This window comes from Staurois parvus, unplaced genomic scaffold (assembly GCF_062004578.1).
Source record: "Staurois parvus isolate SC_StPar_1 unplaced genomic scaffold, SC_StPar_1.0 ptg000715l, whole genome shotgun sequence".
In the NCBI taxonomy this organism is placed as follows: Eukaryota; Metazoa; Chordata; class Amphibia; order Anura; family Ranidae; genus Staurois; species Staurois parvus.
Genome location: NW_028318511.1, coordinates 9982508 through 10002956, shown reverse-complemented (window position 1 = coordinate 10002956; position 20449 = coordinate 9982508). Strand labels below are relative to the sequence as shown.

Below are 20449 nucleotides of genomic sequence, written 5' to 3'. Positions count from 1 at the left end.
ATTACATCCGCAACAGGTGCATCATGAATCTACGAAACTAAAATCCTAACAACTTTTTATGAATTTTTCTTTGTTTTTGATTTACCGCTAAAAAAAATCTCATGGGCATTTACAAGTATGTTTGTTGAATTACCGTATTAGGGATGGAGGTACTTCACTGGATGTATGTTGTAACACAAAATGTATATTTGTTATCATTATAATTAAATCATCTTTCATTTTAATATTTTATTTGCAGAATTAATGAACTACATTTCCCATAATACAGCATTACATGTCCATTCTGGACATTTGGTCCAGAATGATGAGATTATTTTATGTTATACTTTTGTTTCATCAAGGTGCTCAGAGATTTAGAGGCCTGTTCATGCTGCAGCATTGCACAAACGCATAAGCAACTAGGTGCTTGCATTTTATCAGCACGCAGCAATGCTTTCGAGGTGCTCTGGGTTAACAATCAGAGTTTATTGCACCCCAATACACCTGTCTAGGGACATGCAGCAACACAATAACTTGCGCACGAATAGTGGCGCATCAACTACTTTTATTGAATGCACAACACCACAGGTTATTGTGTTGCTGGGCATTGCACTGCATAAAAACCCAGATATGGGGCATTTGGGTGCCATAGACTCAATGGTAACACAGCTCACCAGCACACCTTATCTGCATTGCTGTTGATTGCTAAAATGCATGTGATTAACACACAGAAGCCTGTGCTTCAGCGCAATGCTAAGGTGTCAACAGCATAGTGGCTAAGTGGTAATACTTCTGCCTGGCACCCAGCACTAGGGTTGTCGGTTCGAATCTCGACTATGGCACTACCTGCCTGGAGTTTGCATGTTCTTCCTGTGCCTGTGTGGGTTTCCTCCGGGTGTTTCCATCCACACTCCAAGGACATACTTGTAGGCTGCCTGGCTTCTGTCTAAATTGGCCCTAGTATGTGTATGTATGAATGTGAGTTAGGGACCTTAGATTGTAAGGTCCTTGAGGGCAGGGACGGATGTAAATGTACAATATATATTTAATGCTCTGTGTGAATTGTCAGAGCTATATAAGTACCTGTAATAAATAACCTAAAATTGCCTTTAAAGTTAGAGAGAGTGAGAGAAGTGCAATGCAAGCTTCAGGAAGCAAACATTTCCAACCAACATGCGAGGAGCGCTCTGGAGTAGGTATAGTGGATTGAAACCAGCTCAGATTAGGGTGAATTATGTGAGCTTTAAAACTTTACTACAGGTGCAGTGTTTGATGACTAGTATTAGCAGTCCCCTTGATTTTATTGATTTTAATCACTCAAATCAGCTATACAGCAGTTCATAAGGTTTAATGTGGATAATATGAGTCACAATCCTAGAATTTTGTTTTCCACGTGCCTTGACTGTGAGAGATGCATAATGGCTGACAAATGACAGCTATTATATTTGTACAATGGCTTTCCTCTGAAGAGGCACTTTCCTACTAGAAACAAGTAGTCTGAAAAAGGCAAAGCAAATGTTCTCTCTAAAGGCTACTTGGTCAACTGGATTTGCTTGTTATGATTTGGAGTGTTTGAAGGATCATCGCTTGTGGTAATAGTTCAATCCATCTCTTTTCTTTCTTGCTAGTTTTCTACAATAACACTGCTACTTGAGTTCATCCAACAAAATTTGTCACTTGTCTTGCATATTGAATGTTGCAGTTGATGATCACTGTATTCCTTTCTCCACCAGGATCCCGTTTTAACCCTAGGGTTCTTCAAGAGGTAGCTAGGGTTTCCTTGAGCTCTAAGCAATTGCTTCTTCCCAAATTTTCAATGGCTGACGATGGTCATCTTGTTAGCTATCTGCTAGGAGAAGAATTCTGTCTATTGACCAACAATGAAAGAAGCATTCTTCCCACCAACTACTACACCAATGTACCATGAGCTTTAGATAGATATAGCAATTTGGGGTAGAGGCTCCTTGAGACCTGAAAGTTATTTCATGGGTTCTTCCTTCTTAAAAAGTTTCAGAGGCTGCTGTAGCCAGTATAACTGAGGCATCAATGCTTGTGAGAGTCAGATGCCTCTTCAAATGTGCGACAATTTTTAAGTAGGGGGTTTTGTTACCCATGGATCTGTGTCAATAGCAGCGCCAACTGAATTCTGTTCAAGGTGTTTGTATCAGAATTCTTAAAGGGAATATGAAGCCTTTTTTTAGTTGTGGATAGAGTAGGAAAGTGTTATCAACACCCTCACTTATTTTATGATATTCTGTGTTACTGCTGAGGAAATTCACCCTCTCTATTGGTCTATGTGGCCATTGGTAACAGAGTAGAAAGTGAGGGGAAATCCTAAATCTTGAGTCACCATTGAATCAGGAATAATATTCCAATTAAGATGATTGTTTCAGGCAGCTGTTTAGTAAAGGATTTCAGTCATTTTTTAGAGATTTCCATTTACTTTCTGATGTATCTATGGGAAAGTGAAGGGAAATCGATCCAATCCAAAGCAGCGATTACTTGTGAATCATTGGCCCTGGATGGAAGCTGTCAGCTTCTCATTGATTTCTGTGGGGCTTCCAGCCTGTAGCTAATCACAGTACTTATGCTGTGCTGTGGCAAAAGTTGGGCAGGGCCATCTATATATGATCTCTTTAGTGCATTATTTGTGTGGAAAGTGGTATAGTGTAAAGCAGCCAATAGATTATGTAGTTTTCTTTCCTTCCACCACGTTTGATTACCCCGCTAACGTGGTCAATGTTGATGGGTGAATCCCTCCCACCCTACTAGTGTGTTCTACCAGCAGGGAGCCTTCCTGGTGCCTATAGCCGCTGGAAGTGATTGCATGAAAAAAATCCATCAGGCTGGTTGTACTAAAGTCAGTTGATGGATCGACTTTAAGTACAATCGGCCTGCCCAGAGTTTGTTCAAATCTCGGTCAGTCCCTGCTGAATCAGCCAAGATTTGATCCATCTATGGCCGGCTTAAGAAACTGATCTATAAACTTCAGCAGCTACAATCTTAATTCCTCCTATATATGTTCCTGTACTTGGGCGTGTCATCAGAGCAGCTTATAATAATTTAGTTAATGAGTCATGAAGATAAAAATAGAACAGCAATGAGTAGGCTGATTCCATGTAGTTTTTGTCCAGGCATCAAGTTTGGATCTTGCTACATCAGTTCGTTTTTTTTTGTTTTTTTTAATGTTGACATCCACTAGATTCATAATGTTTAACTAGCTGTCTCTGCATTCTTTTCATTGTTTAGTCATATGCATATGACATCAATGATGAGTTTGTGTTGCTAAATAAATTTACAATGTCCTTGCCTTCAAAGGTACGACTGCCCTGATTCCTTCATGCAGTAGAAAGATTCTGGGAAATACATGTAAACAGTGGGGTCTTTATCCATCTTATACTTTTACTTGGTATCTACATTACAGTGTTGTTACATTGGATTTCACCTGCACTTTTGCTGTATGTGAAGTTTGTGATTGTGGGTACACATTCCAAGAATATAAAGTGGTGCAGAGGAGTCTTCAAAGTTTCTAAGCAAAGGCCTAGTTTACTGTCCTTCAAACTTTTTGAGGGGTTGAACTGTGGCCAGTGGGAAAAGAAAGCGCCCTGGCATAATTGAGAGTAAACCATGCCCCAGCATTGGAATTAGGTGGAGTGTCCCGTTATTGGTATCAGTGAGAGGAATAGCACTTGATCATTGGTGTCAATAAGAGGGATAGTGCCCCATCTTTGGTGTCAGTGAAAGGAATAGTGCCCTGTCATTGGTGTCAATGGATTGAAGAGTGCAGCCATCATTGGTGTCATTGGGAGGAATAGTGTATCCCATCATTGGTTTCAGTGAATAGAGCCCCATCATTGTTGTAAGTGGGAGGTGTATAGCACATCATTGGTGTCAGTGAGAGGAATAGTATCCCATCATTGGTGTCGGAGAGAGGAATAATTGTGCCATCATAGATATCAGTGGATTGAATAGTGCCCCATCACTGGTGTCAGCGGGAGGACAAATGCCCCACTGTCGGTGTTAGTGTTGCTGACAGTTGGGGGGAATAAAAGTTTTTAGTTTACCACTAAACAATTTTATAATCTTGAGGTACACAGTCAGATCCACACTGTGGGGTTAATTTACTAAAGCTGGTTCACTCAGAATCTCATGCATCTGCGCATGGTAGCCAATCAGATTCTAACCTCCGCTTGTTCAATTAGGCTTTAGCAATAAAACCTGGAAGCTGATTGGTTTCTATGCAGAAATGTACAAGATTCTGAGTGAACCAGCTTTAATAATAAACCCATGTTGTCATGGTGAATGGAATAGTTGACGTTGCCTATAGGGACGAACAACTGAATGCTGGTTCAGAGTACATGTGATGATTGAGATGGACAAAGGTGTTTGATGAGCATTTTAGAGTGACAAAGTCTCACCTGCTGCATAATATCCTAACCATAAGCCTCAGTGGACAGTTTAGATGGTTCCACCAAATCAGGCTTGCAGAGCTCACAATAACTAAACCATAACACAAGCACTAAATCTAGCTTGACCAATTTCTAGTCTCCCAGAGAATAATTGGTCATAAGTATCTACTCCAACCCACAGACTTGAAGATCATGGTCTGAGCTGGCTGAAATCTACTGAATCGGGCAAGGACTGTGCCATATTTATGGGTAAAAATGTATTTAAAGCACATAATTCTTAAAAGTAGGAATCTGTTTATAGATGATCCTTTATTTCTACAAGCAGTCTTTCAATTTGCTTAAATGAAAGGAAATAACCGGAATCACCTACAATGTGCCTATTAATCATTTACAGAGTGTACTTAGTGGTTTTACAGCAGAATTATGTCCAGTAGCTGTAAATGAACTTGTGTGAATAGTGCTTGCTGGAACATGCTAAGGAAGGGCATTCCGTTGTGTGTATTAGATTGTGACAAGCATGATCTATGACATGGTGAAAACACCCTAAGCAAACAGGTGACTTAAAATGATACATTTGATGAACGCGGTATGACTTCCATTCCTATGTGGCTGCTGTTGTGACTCCATTGAGTAGGATGTGCTGTGCATTCATGGATATAAATATCTCGTACCTTGATTTGCATGTTACATCTTGGATTTTTTCATTCTGACTCATGACTTGAGTCTCGGCATTTCTGGGCAGGCCTTCCTTCCATTCTGCATCTCTTTCTCTATTGTGCCCAGGCCATTCTGTTTATAAACACAATTCGCCATCAATCACACTGCTGACAGAGTACCTTTAAGTCTGCTGCTATGAGAATGTTGAAGTAATGGTGTTTTCGATTTGGGTGTATCCACATAACCATGAAGACTTTATTAACACCCGAAGGTCTTAAAACCTAACTCGGGGGGAGAGGGAATTCAAAACTACCCTTTCAGTGGGATCCATCCTCCTGCAAAGGTTAAGTGCTCATTTTTGTCTAGGGTAACTTTAAATGCAGTTTTACCTACCTTTTCCCTGGCTGTTGCAGTCCTCTTCCTCCCTGTCCCTTGAAGTTGCTTTTCTTTGGTGCACTGCTGGTTGCAGGCACTCGGATGCCATCACATACAATGCAGAACCAACAGTGCTGCATTGTATTGAGGACTGTAAGTCCTAGTTCACACCTATGCAGTTTGCGTTTGATCCATGTCTGCAGTGTTTTTGTGGTGCGTTTTGCGTTTTTTGCACATGCATTTCTGGCACGTTTTTTCACATGTTTTTTGATGCGTTCTGCCTTTTGATTTTTCATTTATTTATTTTTTGGTTTGGCCACTTTGTTGTTGGGCAGATTTAAAAAAATGCAGAGTGCATAAAAAAACACTCTTCATGCATTTTCTGCAGCATATCCATTGAAGTCTCTTGAAACAAAAATATACCATTTTGCATTTAAAAAGGTCCCTGATCCTTTCCACAAATGCAGCAGCTCAAAAACACATAGATGTGAAAGTGTCCCATAGGAAACCATGTTAAATGGACTATAGTACGTTTCTGCAAAAAGAACTAATAAAACGCATTGGTGTGAACCAGGCCTAGGGGCCTGTCCAGAACGCAAAGTGTCGGAAGGAAAAGGAGAGCACCAGCTGGTGGAGAGAGAGGGGAAGGTGATTTTTTTTCACCTTTGCAGTGCTGAGGAAGAAAGGTAGGTAGTTTTTAACTTTCCATGAAGTTAAAGACCAACTCAAGGCAGCTAATGGGTGAAGACTCAGATTTTTTTTTTTCTTCAATTTTATGACATACACCTGTATATTATTCTTGCACCAGTCAATTCCTGTTTTATTAATATATTATATTGATTCTAGGAAAATACCCAGGAAATTGTGATGAGGAGAAACTAAGCTAGAGACTTCAACATCAAGCAGCCTTCTCCCACACTGCCTGTGCCTTACCTTTTCAGCATGGAGTTGAAAGTCTGGGTAGATGGAGTACAGAGAGTGGTATGTGGAGTAACAGAGCAAACATCGTGTCAGGACGTGGTCATTGCACTGGCCCAGGCCATAGGTGAGCAAACTTCATCTTACTGACACCTAGAAACATTGACATATCTTGGAGTTTTAATGCCCATGTGAACAAATCCATTAGATTGCTAGCCACACATGTGACCTTCTGATTTACCAAGCAGTTGTCATCTTGACAGATATATTGGCAACCAAAACTCACAGTAAGGTCACTACATGACTTCTTGAACATCTTTTATTTGACAGCCATCTACAACAACACCAAATCTGGTCATACACCCATATGCATGCTGAACAAAAGAAATCTAAGAGATTCTTCTATCTACACTAAACAGCATGGATGGACAAATGTCCTGCTGCAGGCTATTGTATTCTGACAGACAGCACCACTGGCTGTCAGAATACCCACACAGTGACTACATTTACGTGGATACAGGAGCTGTTTTGCCGAGAATTCTCGACTCCGCTTCTTCAACAAAAGTTGATTTAAAAGATTGACTATTTTTATCTGGGTTTGTCTTACAGGGCCACCCACAGAATGAATTTTGACCAATTTAGAAGGAATCTGCCAAAATTCTATGCCTGTATAGCCAACTTAAGGGATAAGTTCACCTTTTTTAAAAAAAATAAATGCATATCTTTTTGCAGGTAAAAAAAAAAGTGTTTTTTTTTTTTTGTTTTTTGTTTTTTTACTAGGAGCTTATAAAGCATTGCACTAACGATCAGCAGATCACGTGTGCCATGCAAGACTCCTGCAGACTTGTTGGTGTATCTGGTTGCTCGTACCTCATATGGGCAAGCAGATACATATTGACAGGAAGAATCAATGAACTACCACAGCGCTCAACAGTGCTGCGGTAATTCATTGAGAACTACAAGCCAACCACTGCAAAGGACATGTGTACTTGTAGTTTTTCATTCACAGAATTCTGTGAAGGAATGATGTGACAGATAGTGGGAAGAGAAGATCCTCCACTAGCTGTCACTAGATGCAGTGGAGTGGGCAGTGGCTCAGGGAGTGGGAACTTGTTACATGTTCCATCCTAAAATCGGGTGCAACATGTAACATGCTTCTGAAGGTGAATTTATCCTTTTAAGCCAATGCACAGTTTAAAATGCACTGTTCTTATGTAAAGTAATAGTCAAAGAAATGAAGACATAGTTATACTTAGCTTTTTATCATGTGTATAGTATGTATGTGAGTCCAGGTTATAGCATGTACATGAGTCCAATCTCATACTATTTAATAAAGATAAAACTTTCATGAGACACTCTCCCTATAGTGCATAAATTGGTGTTACTACAGATTTATCTTATATACTTCTTTTCTTACAGGCCAGACAGGGCGCTATGTCTTAATCCAGACACTACGGGACAAGGAGAGACAGCTTCTGCCCCACGAGAGACCTTTGGAGTACTTGTCCAAGAGTGGACAATATGCCAATGACGTCAATTTCATACTGAAACGCACAGGGCCCAGCTTAGCTGAACGCCCGTCCTCAGACAGTGGTCCACTTCCTCCAGAGAGGACTTTTGCAAGGTCCAGCCTGCCTCTTAATCCTAAAGCACACAGTACAGAGGTCACAAGGTCGAAAGAACCAAAAAAATCATTGACTTTTAATTTGGGACCTATGAGTTCAAGTGACCTTTTGCTAAAACACAGGCAGAAGCAGCAAAATGGTACAGTTGCAAAAGACAGTTCTCCTAGGCAACCCAGTAAGGATGATATATTTAAGATGGTGTTACAACAACAGGAACAGCTAAAAGCCTTGGAAATGCAGAATGTCTCTTTAGGCAAGGACCTCCAGACATGGGAACGAGGCAGGGTTGGTGGACCCCATGAGGAGGATGAGGATGAAGTGGCTTTCTTTGAGAGGCTTATCCGCCGAAATGAATCGGAACTTGGAGAGGAAATGTTTTGGATGGATGAACTGGAGAGAGAGAGAGCCGATGAGCAAAAAAGGCAGGAGAAAATGAGAAACTTAAGAACCACAATGGAAGATTACACCTTGAAAATCAAAGAGCTGAGTGACAGGACTGAGGCTTTAGAGAAGGAAATCCAGAAAGAGACCTCAAAGCGACTTTCTGGGGAACCCAGCCCAGCTGAAATTGAGGAAATGGTGACTAAAATGAGAAAAGAACTGGAGGCAAAGAATGAACAGAGCCAACAAATGGAGACTAATTTGTCCAATGTGGAAAGGGCCTGCGAGGAAGCCAAAAGAATCCTTGAGGTAGGCTTACTCACCTGTAGAACAGGGCTTGGATTATGTATGTAAAGACGTGAGCCTGTTTAATCCATAGCTACTGCTTTAAACTTTTTTAATAGACTTTTGGACCTTTCAAATCTTATGCCTCGGGTTGGTGTCAGAGAGTGGCTCTTTTTCAAAGTATGAAAGCATACAGTGCAGAGAGAATGGATCCGTGTATCTAATAAATGTGTAAAATGAAATACACCTTGATATTCTGCCTAATGTTCTGCTCAATTCTTTTCATTCTGTCAGTTCAAGGTAAACGAGAAGTACTCCTTGCTATGCTGATATATTTAAGAATGTATAACACCAAGTTAATAATTTTGTATGAGTTAGGCTGACCATACATTATACTCCTTTTAGATGTATCAAAACCATATATGAGGTCATACCTGAGCATTTTTAATTTGTATGCAATCAGGCAGGCCCTTGCACTACATAGCGGAAAGTAAATCTAATTAAAATTGAATAAAACATTTGTACAATGTATAGCCAGCTTAATGCAATATTTCTACGGGTTTTCGATAAACTACATACATAACTGAAACTTAATAGCATGAGTGCATGGGTACAGCAGTTCTAGTAGGATCATACTGTGATTCAGCAATCAACAGACCAGCAAAAAAATCAAACCTTGCACTAAAAATGCACCTAGGTGAGAGTGACATCATGTTCCTTCAAGGGGCGGACTGACCATTTGGAAACTCGGGCACTGCCTGAGGGGCAGGGGTCAGTAGGGGGCCCCATGAGATGCCCCTGGTACCTTTTTCATAGGCTTTTTTGAGTTTGGGCAAGGACACAGGGGCCCCCTGATCCCCTATTGCCCAGGGGCCCCATGAGTTGTCAGTCCGCCCCTGGTTCCTTCCAGTGATATCCTAGGGAATGCGCTATGCTAAAGCATTGTCATGCAAGATTTGGTTCCTTCAGCATTCTCTGGGATCTGGATTGAACTGTCCTGCAGTATGGAATGCCCGGGAAAAGGCAAGTATATTTATTTTTTCCTCTACAGGTTTTTTTTTTTATAATCAATCAGCGTTTAGGCATGGGGGAGGGCAAAGTAAAAAAAGGAGACCTTGCCTGTAGTGCAAGGTCCTCTTTAAAACAATCAAGTGCATGTACAAAGTAAGACAGGACTGGCAGAAAATCAATATTGTGTTTAATGATCAACACATTACACTGATCTGACCTCCATAATAACAGTTTAACACTCAAAATGAAAGTCGGTAATATTGGTTACAAAAGATTTGCCGCATAATGTACAATAACACCAAGAAATATGCTTTCATTTAGATGTCTTACAGGATGTTCCAGCATACATTCCACTGTGACTTTGAAATTTCTTTTGTAAGTTGGTCCTGACATTCATTTGGAACTTCCCAATATTCCTGTCTTTTTCCTATCCCAGTCTTATCTCATTCTGTCATTTAGTCAGACTCAAGCTGGCATTAGTCAGGTAGTCTATATATTTTTCATTCAGCCAGATTCCCCTATCCATACAAAATGAGGTGGCTGCAGAAATCCTCCCCCATAACCCCCCCCTCCCCCCCTCCCCAAACAGTGTATTCAGATAGTGGGACCCGCCACTGTCAGATACACTAATCAGTGTCTGCAGCTGCTGATCGAAAAAATTTAAAAAGTTTTCCAACTTGTCCCTTCCACAGAAGTTGATCAAAGGACTGACTTCTGTCAAGATGCGATGTCCACACTGATTGTACTGAAATTACACAAATCAGAGCTCAGTGAAGAGAGTTCCGAATGCTGATTGGAGGGAAGAGACAGACCCCTCTTCACGAAGCTCAAAGGAACAGAGCTATGGCTATCAATCAACTGGAGCTCCCTCCCCTGTCACCATTTTTCTCTTGGTGTCAGGAAAACTTATCAAAAGTGACTCATGCAGATATCAGAGAAATAAAGCAGCAGACAAAAATGACACTTAGAGCTCTTAATTGAGACAAGTACGCACTATGGAGGGATATGCTTTGTTCATATTTCATGAGGTTTCCAACCACTTTAAGGAACATATTTTGGTTCTTCTTTATTGCTTTCTGCTTTATTGAAAATCCACCAAGGCTCCTTACTAGTTAAAGTAATGTACACCAAGAATGCAGTATATCTGCTCTCCTTCACCGCAGGAGATTTTTTTTTTTTTTTTTTTGCAGCTGTAGTATCTATATTTTTTCACCCTTGCAGCTTCTGATTGACCACATTCAGAGAGCACACTGCCTGCTCTCCATTAGGCTAGGTTCACAAGCATGCAGTGCGGTACATCGCATGTAATTCGCACAGGAATCGCACCACATTCCTGTGCAAATCACATGCAAATTGTGTGCGGTGCGATTTGAACCATACATTACGTATGGCTCAAATCGCATCACATCCGCACCCTTTTTTGGGTCCGCACTAGAATCGGATTGCATGCATATTCACACCTATGTGATCTGATTCTGCACATCACATTTTGTGGACCGATTTTGGGGTGTTGTTTACTTAACATACACACCCGCAGCGATTCGCATGAATTGGGTGCGATTCTAATGCGGTGTGGAATTCGCACAGAAAACGCTGCAAATTCCTCACCGCATCAGTGTGAACCCAGGCTTAAGGTTAAGAACTGCAGCCATTTTTGCAGCATCGTGATATATTGTTTAACATCTACAATCTAAGCTTAAATGTATCATTCACAATGTTTGAGAGTCGGTCTAGTTTACTACCCCAGGCCGACAGCACAAGACCTGCATCTATTGGGTTTTCTCAATTTTTATACGCCCCCAAAACTTTCTAAGCCTACAGACTCCTGCACCAAGAAATGTGTGTCCCACAATTTACTAGTATTCTATTTATATGAGAATAAGTATTGTCAAACCACCACCATCTTTTGATTGGCCAGTCCCCCCTGCCAATCCAAAGTTCCATGAGTACACTTTCCAGACTTTTGATAGTCGCCTACAGGAAAAGTAAGATTGCTACTTGGGTCAATTCTCCTACAGTAACTTTCTCGTGTAAATCTTTAGTTGATGTAGAATCTCATTTTTTTTTTTCTAGCAAGAAATGGATATTCAACTATTAAAAACTTTTATATTTCTTGGTATTTATCTCATTAGGAGGTATTTTATCTCCTTTTCCTGATCTCCCCAAGGAGTACGTCACACAACCTCACAATTGTCATCAGGCAGAAGTTAGTGATATACAGTCAGGTCCATAAATATTGGGACATCGACACAATTCTAACATTTTTGGCTCTATACACCACCACAATAGATTTGAAATGAAACAAACAAGATGTGCTTTAACTGCAGACTGTCAGCTTTAATTTGAGGGTATTTACATCCAAATCAGGTGAACGGTGTAGGAATTACAACAGTTTGCATATGTGCCTCCCACTTATTAAGGGACCAAAAGTAATGGGACAATTGGCTTCTCAGCTGTTCCATGGCCAGGTGTGTGTTATTTTCTCATTATCCCAATTACAATGAGCAGATACAAGGTCCAGAGTTCATTTCAAGTGTGCTATTTGCATTTGGAATCTGTTGCTGTCAACTCTCAAGATGAGATCCAAAGAGCTGTCACTATCAGTGAAGCAAGCCATCATTAGGCTGAAAAAACAAAACAAACCCATCAGAGAGATAGCAAAAACATTAGGCGTGGCCAAAACAACTGTTTGGAACATTCTTAAAAAGAAGGAACGCATCGGTGAGCTCAGCAACACCAAAAGACCCGGAAGACCACGGAAAACAACTGTGGTGGATGACCGAAGAATTCTTTCCCTGGTGAAGAAAACACCCTTCACAACAGTTGGCCAGATCAAGAACACTCTCCAGGAGGTAGGTGTATGTGTGTCAAAGTCAATAATCAAGAGAAGACTTCACCAGAGTGAATACAGAAGGTTCACCACAAGATGTAAACCATTGGTGAGCCTCAAAAACAGGAAGGCCAGATTAGAGTTTGCCAAACGACATCTAAAAAAGCCTTCAAAGTTCTGGAACAACATCCTATGGACAGATGAGACCAAGATCAACTTGTACCAGAGTGATGGGAAGAGAAGAGTATGGAGAAGGAAAGGAACTGCTCATGATCCTAAGCATACCACCTCATCAGTGAAGCATGGTGGTGGTAGTGTCATGGCGTGGGCATGTATGGCTGCCAATGGAACTGGTTCTCTTGTATTTATTGATGATGTAACTGCTGACAAAAGCAGCAGGATGAATTGTGAAGTGTTTCGGGCAATATTATCTGCTCATATTCAGCCAAATGCTTCAGAATTCATTGGACGCTGCTTCACAGTGCAGATGGACAATGACCCAAAGCATACTGCAAAAGCAACCAAAGAGTTTCTTAAGGGAAAGAAGTGGAATGTTCTGCAATGGCCAAGTCAATCACCTGACCTGAATCTGATTGAGCATGCATTTCACTTGCTGAAGACAAAACTGAAGGGAAAATGCCCCAAGAACAAGCAGGAACTGAAGACAGTTGCAGTAGAGGCCTGGCAGAGCATCACCAGGGATGAAACCCAGCGTCTGGTGATGTCTATGCGTTCCAGACTTCAGGCTGTAATTGACTGCAAAGGATTTGCAACCAAGTATTAAAAAGTGAAAGTTTGATTTATGATTATTATTCTGTCCCATTACTTTTGGTTCCTTAATAAGTGGGAGGCACATATGCAAACTGTTGTACTTCCTACACCGTTCACCTGATTTGGATGTAAATACCCTCAAATTAAAGCTGACAGTCTGCAGTTAAAGCACATCTTGTTCGTTTCATTTCAAATCCATTGTGGTGGTGTATAGAGCCAAAAATGTTAGAATTGTGTTGATGTCCCAATATTTATGGACCTGACTGTATAAAGGAGTGATAACTTGTGTGATGATCTTTGTGAATTGACATTTACATACATATTTCTGGTAACAATTGTTAAAATTCTGCACAGTTTGATAAAATAGTGCATAAAATACTGCATGCAGAATTTTCATTGATAATTTCCTTTGATATCCAGTGTGATATTTATACAGATTCTGAAAAGATCTGCTAACAAATTACACCCACAGGATGAGCCACCCCCTCCTCTCCTCCTATTCAGGACCTAAATAACATACACAGGGGGCTGTGTGAACTGTACTGTATTGGTGCTGTTCATACGTTGCTGTCTGGGGCAAAACTAAATGCACCTGTGATACTGGATTGTTCATGACAAGTGCGTACAAGCCACTGAATGCATTACCTACACAATAAATCAAGCCTCTGATTACATCTAAGTGCATCCATCTCATGTATGAGGCTACATTTTTGGATTTGTGCATCAGTAGATGTTTTGAGTGTGAGTACGTGTGTGTATGTAGAGAGATGACTGGGTCTGACTATCTCCAAAACTGCAGCTCGTATGGGATGTTCAAGGTCTGCAGTGGTCAGGACCCACCAAAAGTGGTCCAAGAAAATAAAACCAGCGAACCAACGGCAGGGTCATGGGCGGCCAAGGCTCATTGATGCACAGGGAAAGGAAAGGCTGGCCTATAGTTTTATCCAATAGAAGAGCTACTGTAGCTCAAATTGCTGAAAATGTTAATGCTGGCTCTGATAGGTGTCAGAATACAACACAATGCATCATAGTTTGAGTGGGGCTGTGTAGCTACCAACCAGATGGGGTGCCCATGCTGACCCGAATCCACAGCAAAAGTGCTCACAGTAGGCACGTGAACTGGAGCAGAGAATTGGAAGAAGGTGGCCTGGTCTGATGAATAAAAAAATGATTTGAGGAACACAACAAGCTTAAGGTGTCGACTTGGCCTCCAAATTATCCAGATCTCAGGCCAACCGAGCGTATGTGGGTTGTGCTGGAAAATAAGTCTCATTCATGGAGGCCTCACCTCGCGACTTACAGGACTTAAAGGATCTGAAGGTATGCTGTGGTATCTGGGGGACCAAGCTGTCAGTACAGCTTGGTCCCAGATACCACAGCATACCTTTTAGAAGTCTAGTGGGTTTTGGTGGGTAATCATAATGTTATGGCCGATCAATCAATCAATCAATCAATCAATCAATCAATCAATAAATATATATATATTAGATAGATACACATGTACATACACACTATATTGCCAAGAGTGTTGGGACACCCCTCCAAATCATTGGATTCAGGTATTCCAATCACCTCCATTGCCACAGGTGTATAAAATCAAGCACCTAGGCATGCAGACTGCTTCTACAAACATTTGTGAAATAATGGGTCACTCTCAGGAGCTCAGTGTATTCAAGCTTGATACTGTGATAGGTTGGTACCTTCAATAAGTCCATCCGTGACATTTCCTTGCTACTAAATATTCCATTGTCAACTATTAGTGGTATTATAACAGAGTGGAAGCAACTGGGAACAACAGCAACTCCGCTACGAAGTGATAGGTCACGTAAAATAACAGAGCGGGATCTGCGCATGCTGAAGTGCACAGTGCGCAGAAGTTGCCAACTGTCTGCAGAGTCAATAGCTAAAGACCTGCAAACTTCATGTGTCCTTCAGATTAGCACAACAGTGCGCAGAGAGCTTCATGGAATGGGTTGTCATGGCCGAGCAGCTGCATCCAAGCCTTTACATCACCAAGTGCAATGCAAAGTGGTGTAAAGCACGCCACCACTGGACTCTAGAGCAGTGGAAACATGTTGTTTGGAGTGACCAATCGCGTTTCTGTCTGGGTTTGGCGGTTGCCAGGAGAACGGTACTTGCCTGATTGCATTGTACCAAGTGTAAAGTTTGGTGGAGGGAGATTATGGTTCAGGGTTGTTTTTCAGGTGTTAGGCTTGGCCCCTTAGTTCCAGTGAAGGGAACTCTTCAGGTGTCAGCATGCCAAGACATTTTGGACAATTTCATACTCCCAACTTGATGGGATCAGTTTGGGGATGGTCCCTTCCTGTTCCAACATGACTGCACACCAGTGCACAAAGCAAGGTCCATAAAGACATGGATGAGCGAGTTTGGGGTGGAGGAACTTGATTGTCCTGCACAGAGTCTTGACCTCAACCCGATAGAACACCTTTGGGATGAATTAGAGTGGAGACTGCGAGCCAGGCCTTCTCATCTGACATCAGTGCCTGACCTCACAAATGCTCTTCTGGAAGAATGGTCAAACATTCCCATAGACACACTCCTGAACCTTGTGGACAGCCTTCCCAGAAGAGTTGAAGCTGTTATAGCTGCAAAGGGTGGGCCAACTCAATATTGAACCCTACAGACTGATTGGGATGCCAGAAATGTTCACGTGCGTGTAAAGGCAAGCCGACCAATACTTTTGGCAATATAGTGTGTGTGTTAATATTTAGCCATGCCTAGTTAAGGCCTTGAAAGTCAGTTGACATCTCTGATATTTAGCTGTGAATAGGACTCCATATGTCACAAAAACTTACTGTATTCTGCTTCACTTGATGAGATTTCAGATGTATCCTTTACAAGAGATTACTCAGTTGTTATTTGTTTTATTTTTTTGGAAGGGGGGCGGGATTTTCATGTGGTGTCAAGTCCTCTGTTTGTTCACCTAAGGGACACATAATGTTTTTCACTCTTCCTTGTTGAATATTACTATCGGAACATATTTGTAAAGCAGTGAATAAGACAATGGAGGCCAGTCACTGTCACTTAAAATACATGCACCTGGAAGATTCACCTGCAATGAATGTTTGGTGAACGTCAGATTCACTGCTTTCTATATATGCCCCATACCTTAATATTATGTACAAGCAGATTATAAGCACCCAGTATGAACCATGTCCCTCCAAAACCTTTTTTTGTGAACCTTGACATTTATGCAATACAATGTTCAACAAATACACAACACATTTTGAACAAACTAACCCTTTATAAGGCAATCAAGTGACAAAATTGAACATCTACATTGTATGCGATATGCACAACCTTTTTTCTTACGTGATTAAATGTCCATATTTGTACAAAAATGCAGATAGAGACTAATGAGTCATAAGTGGGTATACATTTAATCAAATAGTTTTAGAGATGAGTAACATGCAATAAATTGTGCTGTTTTTATCAACCTGTTCTGTTCGATGTACTTCTCCATACAATGTCAAAGGAGGGGATACTTTTATAATATATATTCATAGCTTATTAACGCCATCTAGTGGAAAATGTATTAACTGCACAAGGTATACTTAGACATTATTAGTTCTCTCTGGACTTTCCCATAATGTGCTCTGTTGCCATACCGCATACACACGGTCTTCTGTTTTTGGTTTCATCATTTGTCTGCCATATTTGATTAAATGTTGTGCAGTAGTATCCAATAAAGGGTTTTAATGCCTAAAGTGGACATAAAAGTGATGATGATTTGGTATAACAAACAATATCATCAACAATGAGAGCTGAGAACAAGTGTCAGATGCCTAAAAATAATTATAGTTAGTTATAAGAAGCAAAACCTGCATTAAAGCAGAACTTTACCCATAAAACTTGATAAAAAATAATGTTCTTTATCAAGGAACATACATTCCATATGATTACCTATGCTACCAAAATGAGTTTGTGCTTTAAATTGCTTCCAGCCATGCTCTGATTTCTTTTTGCTGGAGGCTACCATTTTTTTTGAAGCCCAGAGCCCCTGAACAGCAGTAAATTAATCATAAAACAGAACTAAACCCATTGATTAAAAAAAAAGTAACATTCCTGAAATGTCGGGATTGCTATCACATTTGCTTGTGTCCTCTACCAAACTGTCAAACCATCAAATGGCTGGTGCCATAACTGATCACATGTGCAGCACCATGGCAGTTGCAGATCAAACAGAAGCAACTTCATTGGCTGTGAAGGATAGGAGGTTTTAATTCCACTTTAAGTCTGTTGGTTTGATTGGCATCTAAAAATTTGACAGTACCTAAAAATGGAGAGCAACTGAGCATGTGCAGAGCAGGGTGAGACAGTGTATCACTGAATTTTAAACTGTATGGGCACTTATTTTTAATGTTTTACATAGCTATACCTGCAAAAGGGGCCAGCCTGAAGTGATCTAGCAGGACTAAATTTTCTGACCTAAGTTGCACTTTAAAACTTGGTGATTTGAGCCTAACATTCTGCATGGATTCGAATTTGAATTTCAGTTGACCTGTAGTTTCTGCTTTTGAAGTGCAACGTAATGTGTGCGTATGAATGTTTTAATTGACTTTTTGCCATGATGGCAACAAAAAGGAAAGCTGTGAACTGGTGGATTACAGCAATACATGTACTTAGTACTGAGTGGTTAGACTTGGCTCTCTGTATTCATCTCAAGGCTTAAAGTATATGTGAACCCTCGCTTTGTGAAACAACACAGTTTAAAATAGGAATGAAAAGCCAAAAACATTTCTGTATACAGGTATATATAAAAAAAAAATACTGTTTGTTTAAAATAAATGATCATGTAACCTCTATTCTCTGCATATGGCTGAGAGTGGATAAATAGCAGACACTGATCTTCTCGGCAAAGGAAGGGGGGATGTGTCAGCAGAAGTCTGATCATTGGAGGACAGAAGCAGGTTATACTTCCAGCACAGCCAGAAAACTGACTTTGATGAGATGGAGATGCTGCCCATACCTAGCATGGTCAGTTTGAAATGGGAAAGCAAGGGGATTGACAGGATCACCAGGTATTTCACACAGAGGAAGTAATACAAAGAGAACAGGATACTTCTTAACACAAGTATATGGTACAACAGGCACATATCAGGAATAGGAAATTTGGGGGTAACTTATTTTTTCATTTTCTATTTTATCTGGAGTATACATTATCTAAAGGCAAAAAGAAATTCTGCAAAAAATGTACAAACTATTAATGTAGGATTTTCAGCAAGGTTCAAAATCTTGGATGTTTGAATGGGACCCCTTTTTGTAGTAACAGAAGGGTCCCTGACTCCTGCAGGTTACACAGATTAGAGAACTGCAGTTGCAGATTTATTCTGCTGTTAAAAATATGGTTTGTGTACTTTAAAGTGTTTTTCTATATGCAAATCTTTTGTTAGTTTTGGATACAATATGGAAGGCTTAAATTCCCTGCTAGTTTTTATTTTTTTGGTACCTGAATACCATTGTGGAAATGTTCCTTCTTTGCTATAGAAATGCAACAGGAAATTGTACTGTCAGATTTTTACATGCAGCTCTTGCCAGTGGTTATAACTGCTAGCAATAATCACTGTGCTCTCTCAGCAAGGAGCCCCCCCCCCCTTGTTGGGAGAACACAATAACTCCACGAGAGGGATTCCCTCATCAACACTGACTGTGTTGATGGGGTAATTGAGTGATTTTCTTTCCTGTAATTTGTGTTTGTCCCCAGAACAGATGTCTCCAATGGAAAAGTTTTCCTTTCCTCTTCTTATGGAGAGAACTCTTTTAGATTTTCTCCACTTTCTATTAGATGACCATACTGTAGTCATTAAAAATACACAGTGGTGAATCTCCCAAGTAGGGACATAGACAGCTTGAAAAACATGACATTTGTCTAACCCTTTCCGATTAAATGAGGATTTTCCTTTTAGATATACTTAAATTATCTACACAATTTAACAGGATTTTGCCTTCATTTTCACCTTTTTTAGATTGTACATCTGTTTAAACTGTTGAATTTTTTATTGTGGGTCCACAATAGCTTAGACTTATGCTGTTCTTGTAGAGAGCCTTCCATTTTGGGCCCAGGCCTGATGTGAAAGCAACTCAAGCTAAACTTCCAGTAAAAGACTCCTGTAATTAGAAAAAAATCCCAGAGGGCTCCCATGGTGAGAAATCCTCAACTGAAATCTGCAAAAACAAACTTTCTGAAATCTGTTGATCTCTGGCCCCCCACAGTGGTTCCTTCCATTGACCTCCATGGTACTACAGGACACAGCAGTGACAAAAAATGTAGCAGGTGGAACCACAGAATGTTACATTCTTCTTGGCTCCTCAAGCCATTTGCTATGGGGACACACCTGTGGGCTTGATCCCAAGCCAGGCTGTGTGTGTCTATTGACATGCACGACTCAGCCCCGCCTCCCCCCTCTCTGATTACAGGATTTGATTGACAGCAGCAGGAGCCAATGGCTCCCATTGCTGTTTCTGTGAGCAGAGAGAGAGAGAGACACTGCAGACAGGCACAGTGCTGGATTGATGTAGGACTCCGGTATAAAGGGGGTGAAGGGGTTTACTTAAACCTCAATGTCTGTAGATACAAAATACATACTTGACAATTCCATAGACTCTTCAAGGGTTTCATTAGTACTGCATTGAAATGCAAAATTAAAGTAATGATCGTAATAATAATTACGCACTTCAGTGAGAAATTATTAAACTCTCTCCACAGGTCAAAACTGAGGAACTCGAGGATCTCAACAAGGACCTCAGACAGTGTAACCTTCAGCAATTCATTCAGCAGACAGGATCTATTGTCACCAATGGGCAGCCACGACCAAATGAAGAATTCCTAAATGAACAAAGCCTCTCACAATGGGAAGGACAGCATAGAGGTTTAGGTATGAATGCTGGTCTTGTTCTACAAAGCCTTTTCTTTATAAAGGTGTCTATAGATATATCGTCCATCGAATAACTTGGTGCAGAATTGTTCACTTTAAGGTCATTGCGAATGACAAGGGGGCACTCTTTGCACCTGGAGGAAATAAGTTGACCTCTATATGTAGAAAGGCTTCTTCAGAATGAGAGCTTTGCAATAGACTGTCAGCACAGGGTCCCTCGGGCATGTGCAGTGGGCACCCGGCTATGAAGCCGCAAGATGTCAAAGCCAGGTGCCCACACTTAGAATGCCGGTGCCAGGGAGTGAGAATGGC

The 20449-nt window shown here is 40.8% G+C and overlaps 1 protein-coding gene across 3 annotated transcripts in view; it reads left to right on the top strand.

Annotated features, from left to right (window-relative positions):
- RASSF7 (Ras association domain family member 7) overlaps positions 1 to 20449 on the top strand; it is a 106349-nt gene that overhangs the window by 68988 nt on the left and 16912 nt on the right. For all 3 annotated transcript variants that reach the window (XM_089653592.1, XM_089653591.1, XM_089653593.1), the window contains exons 2-4: positions 6267 to 6465; positions 7758 to 8653; positions 19969 to 20137. In XM_089653592.1, the coding sequence (XP_089509718.1) occupies positions 6363 to 6465; positions 7758 to 8653; positions 19969 to 20137 (1168 nt within the window). In that variant the 5' untranslated portion in view covers positions 6267 to 6362. The remainder of the gene's footprint in view (positions 1 to 6266; positions 6466 to 7757; positions 8654 to 19968; positions 20138 to 20449) is intronic.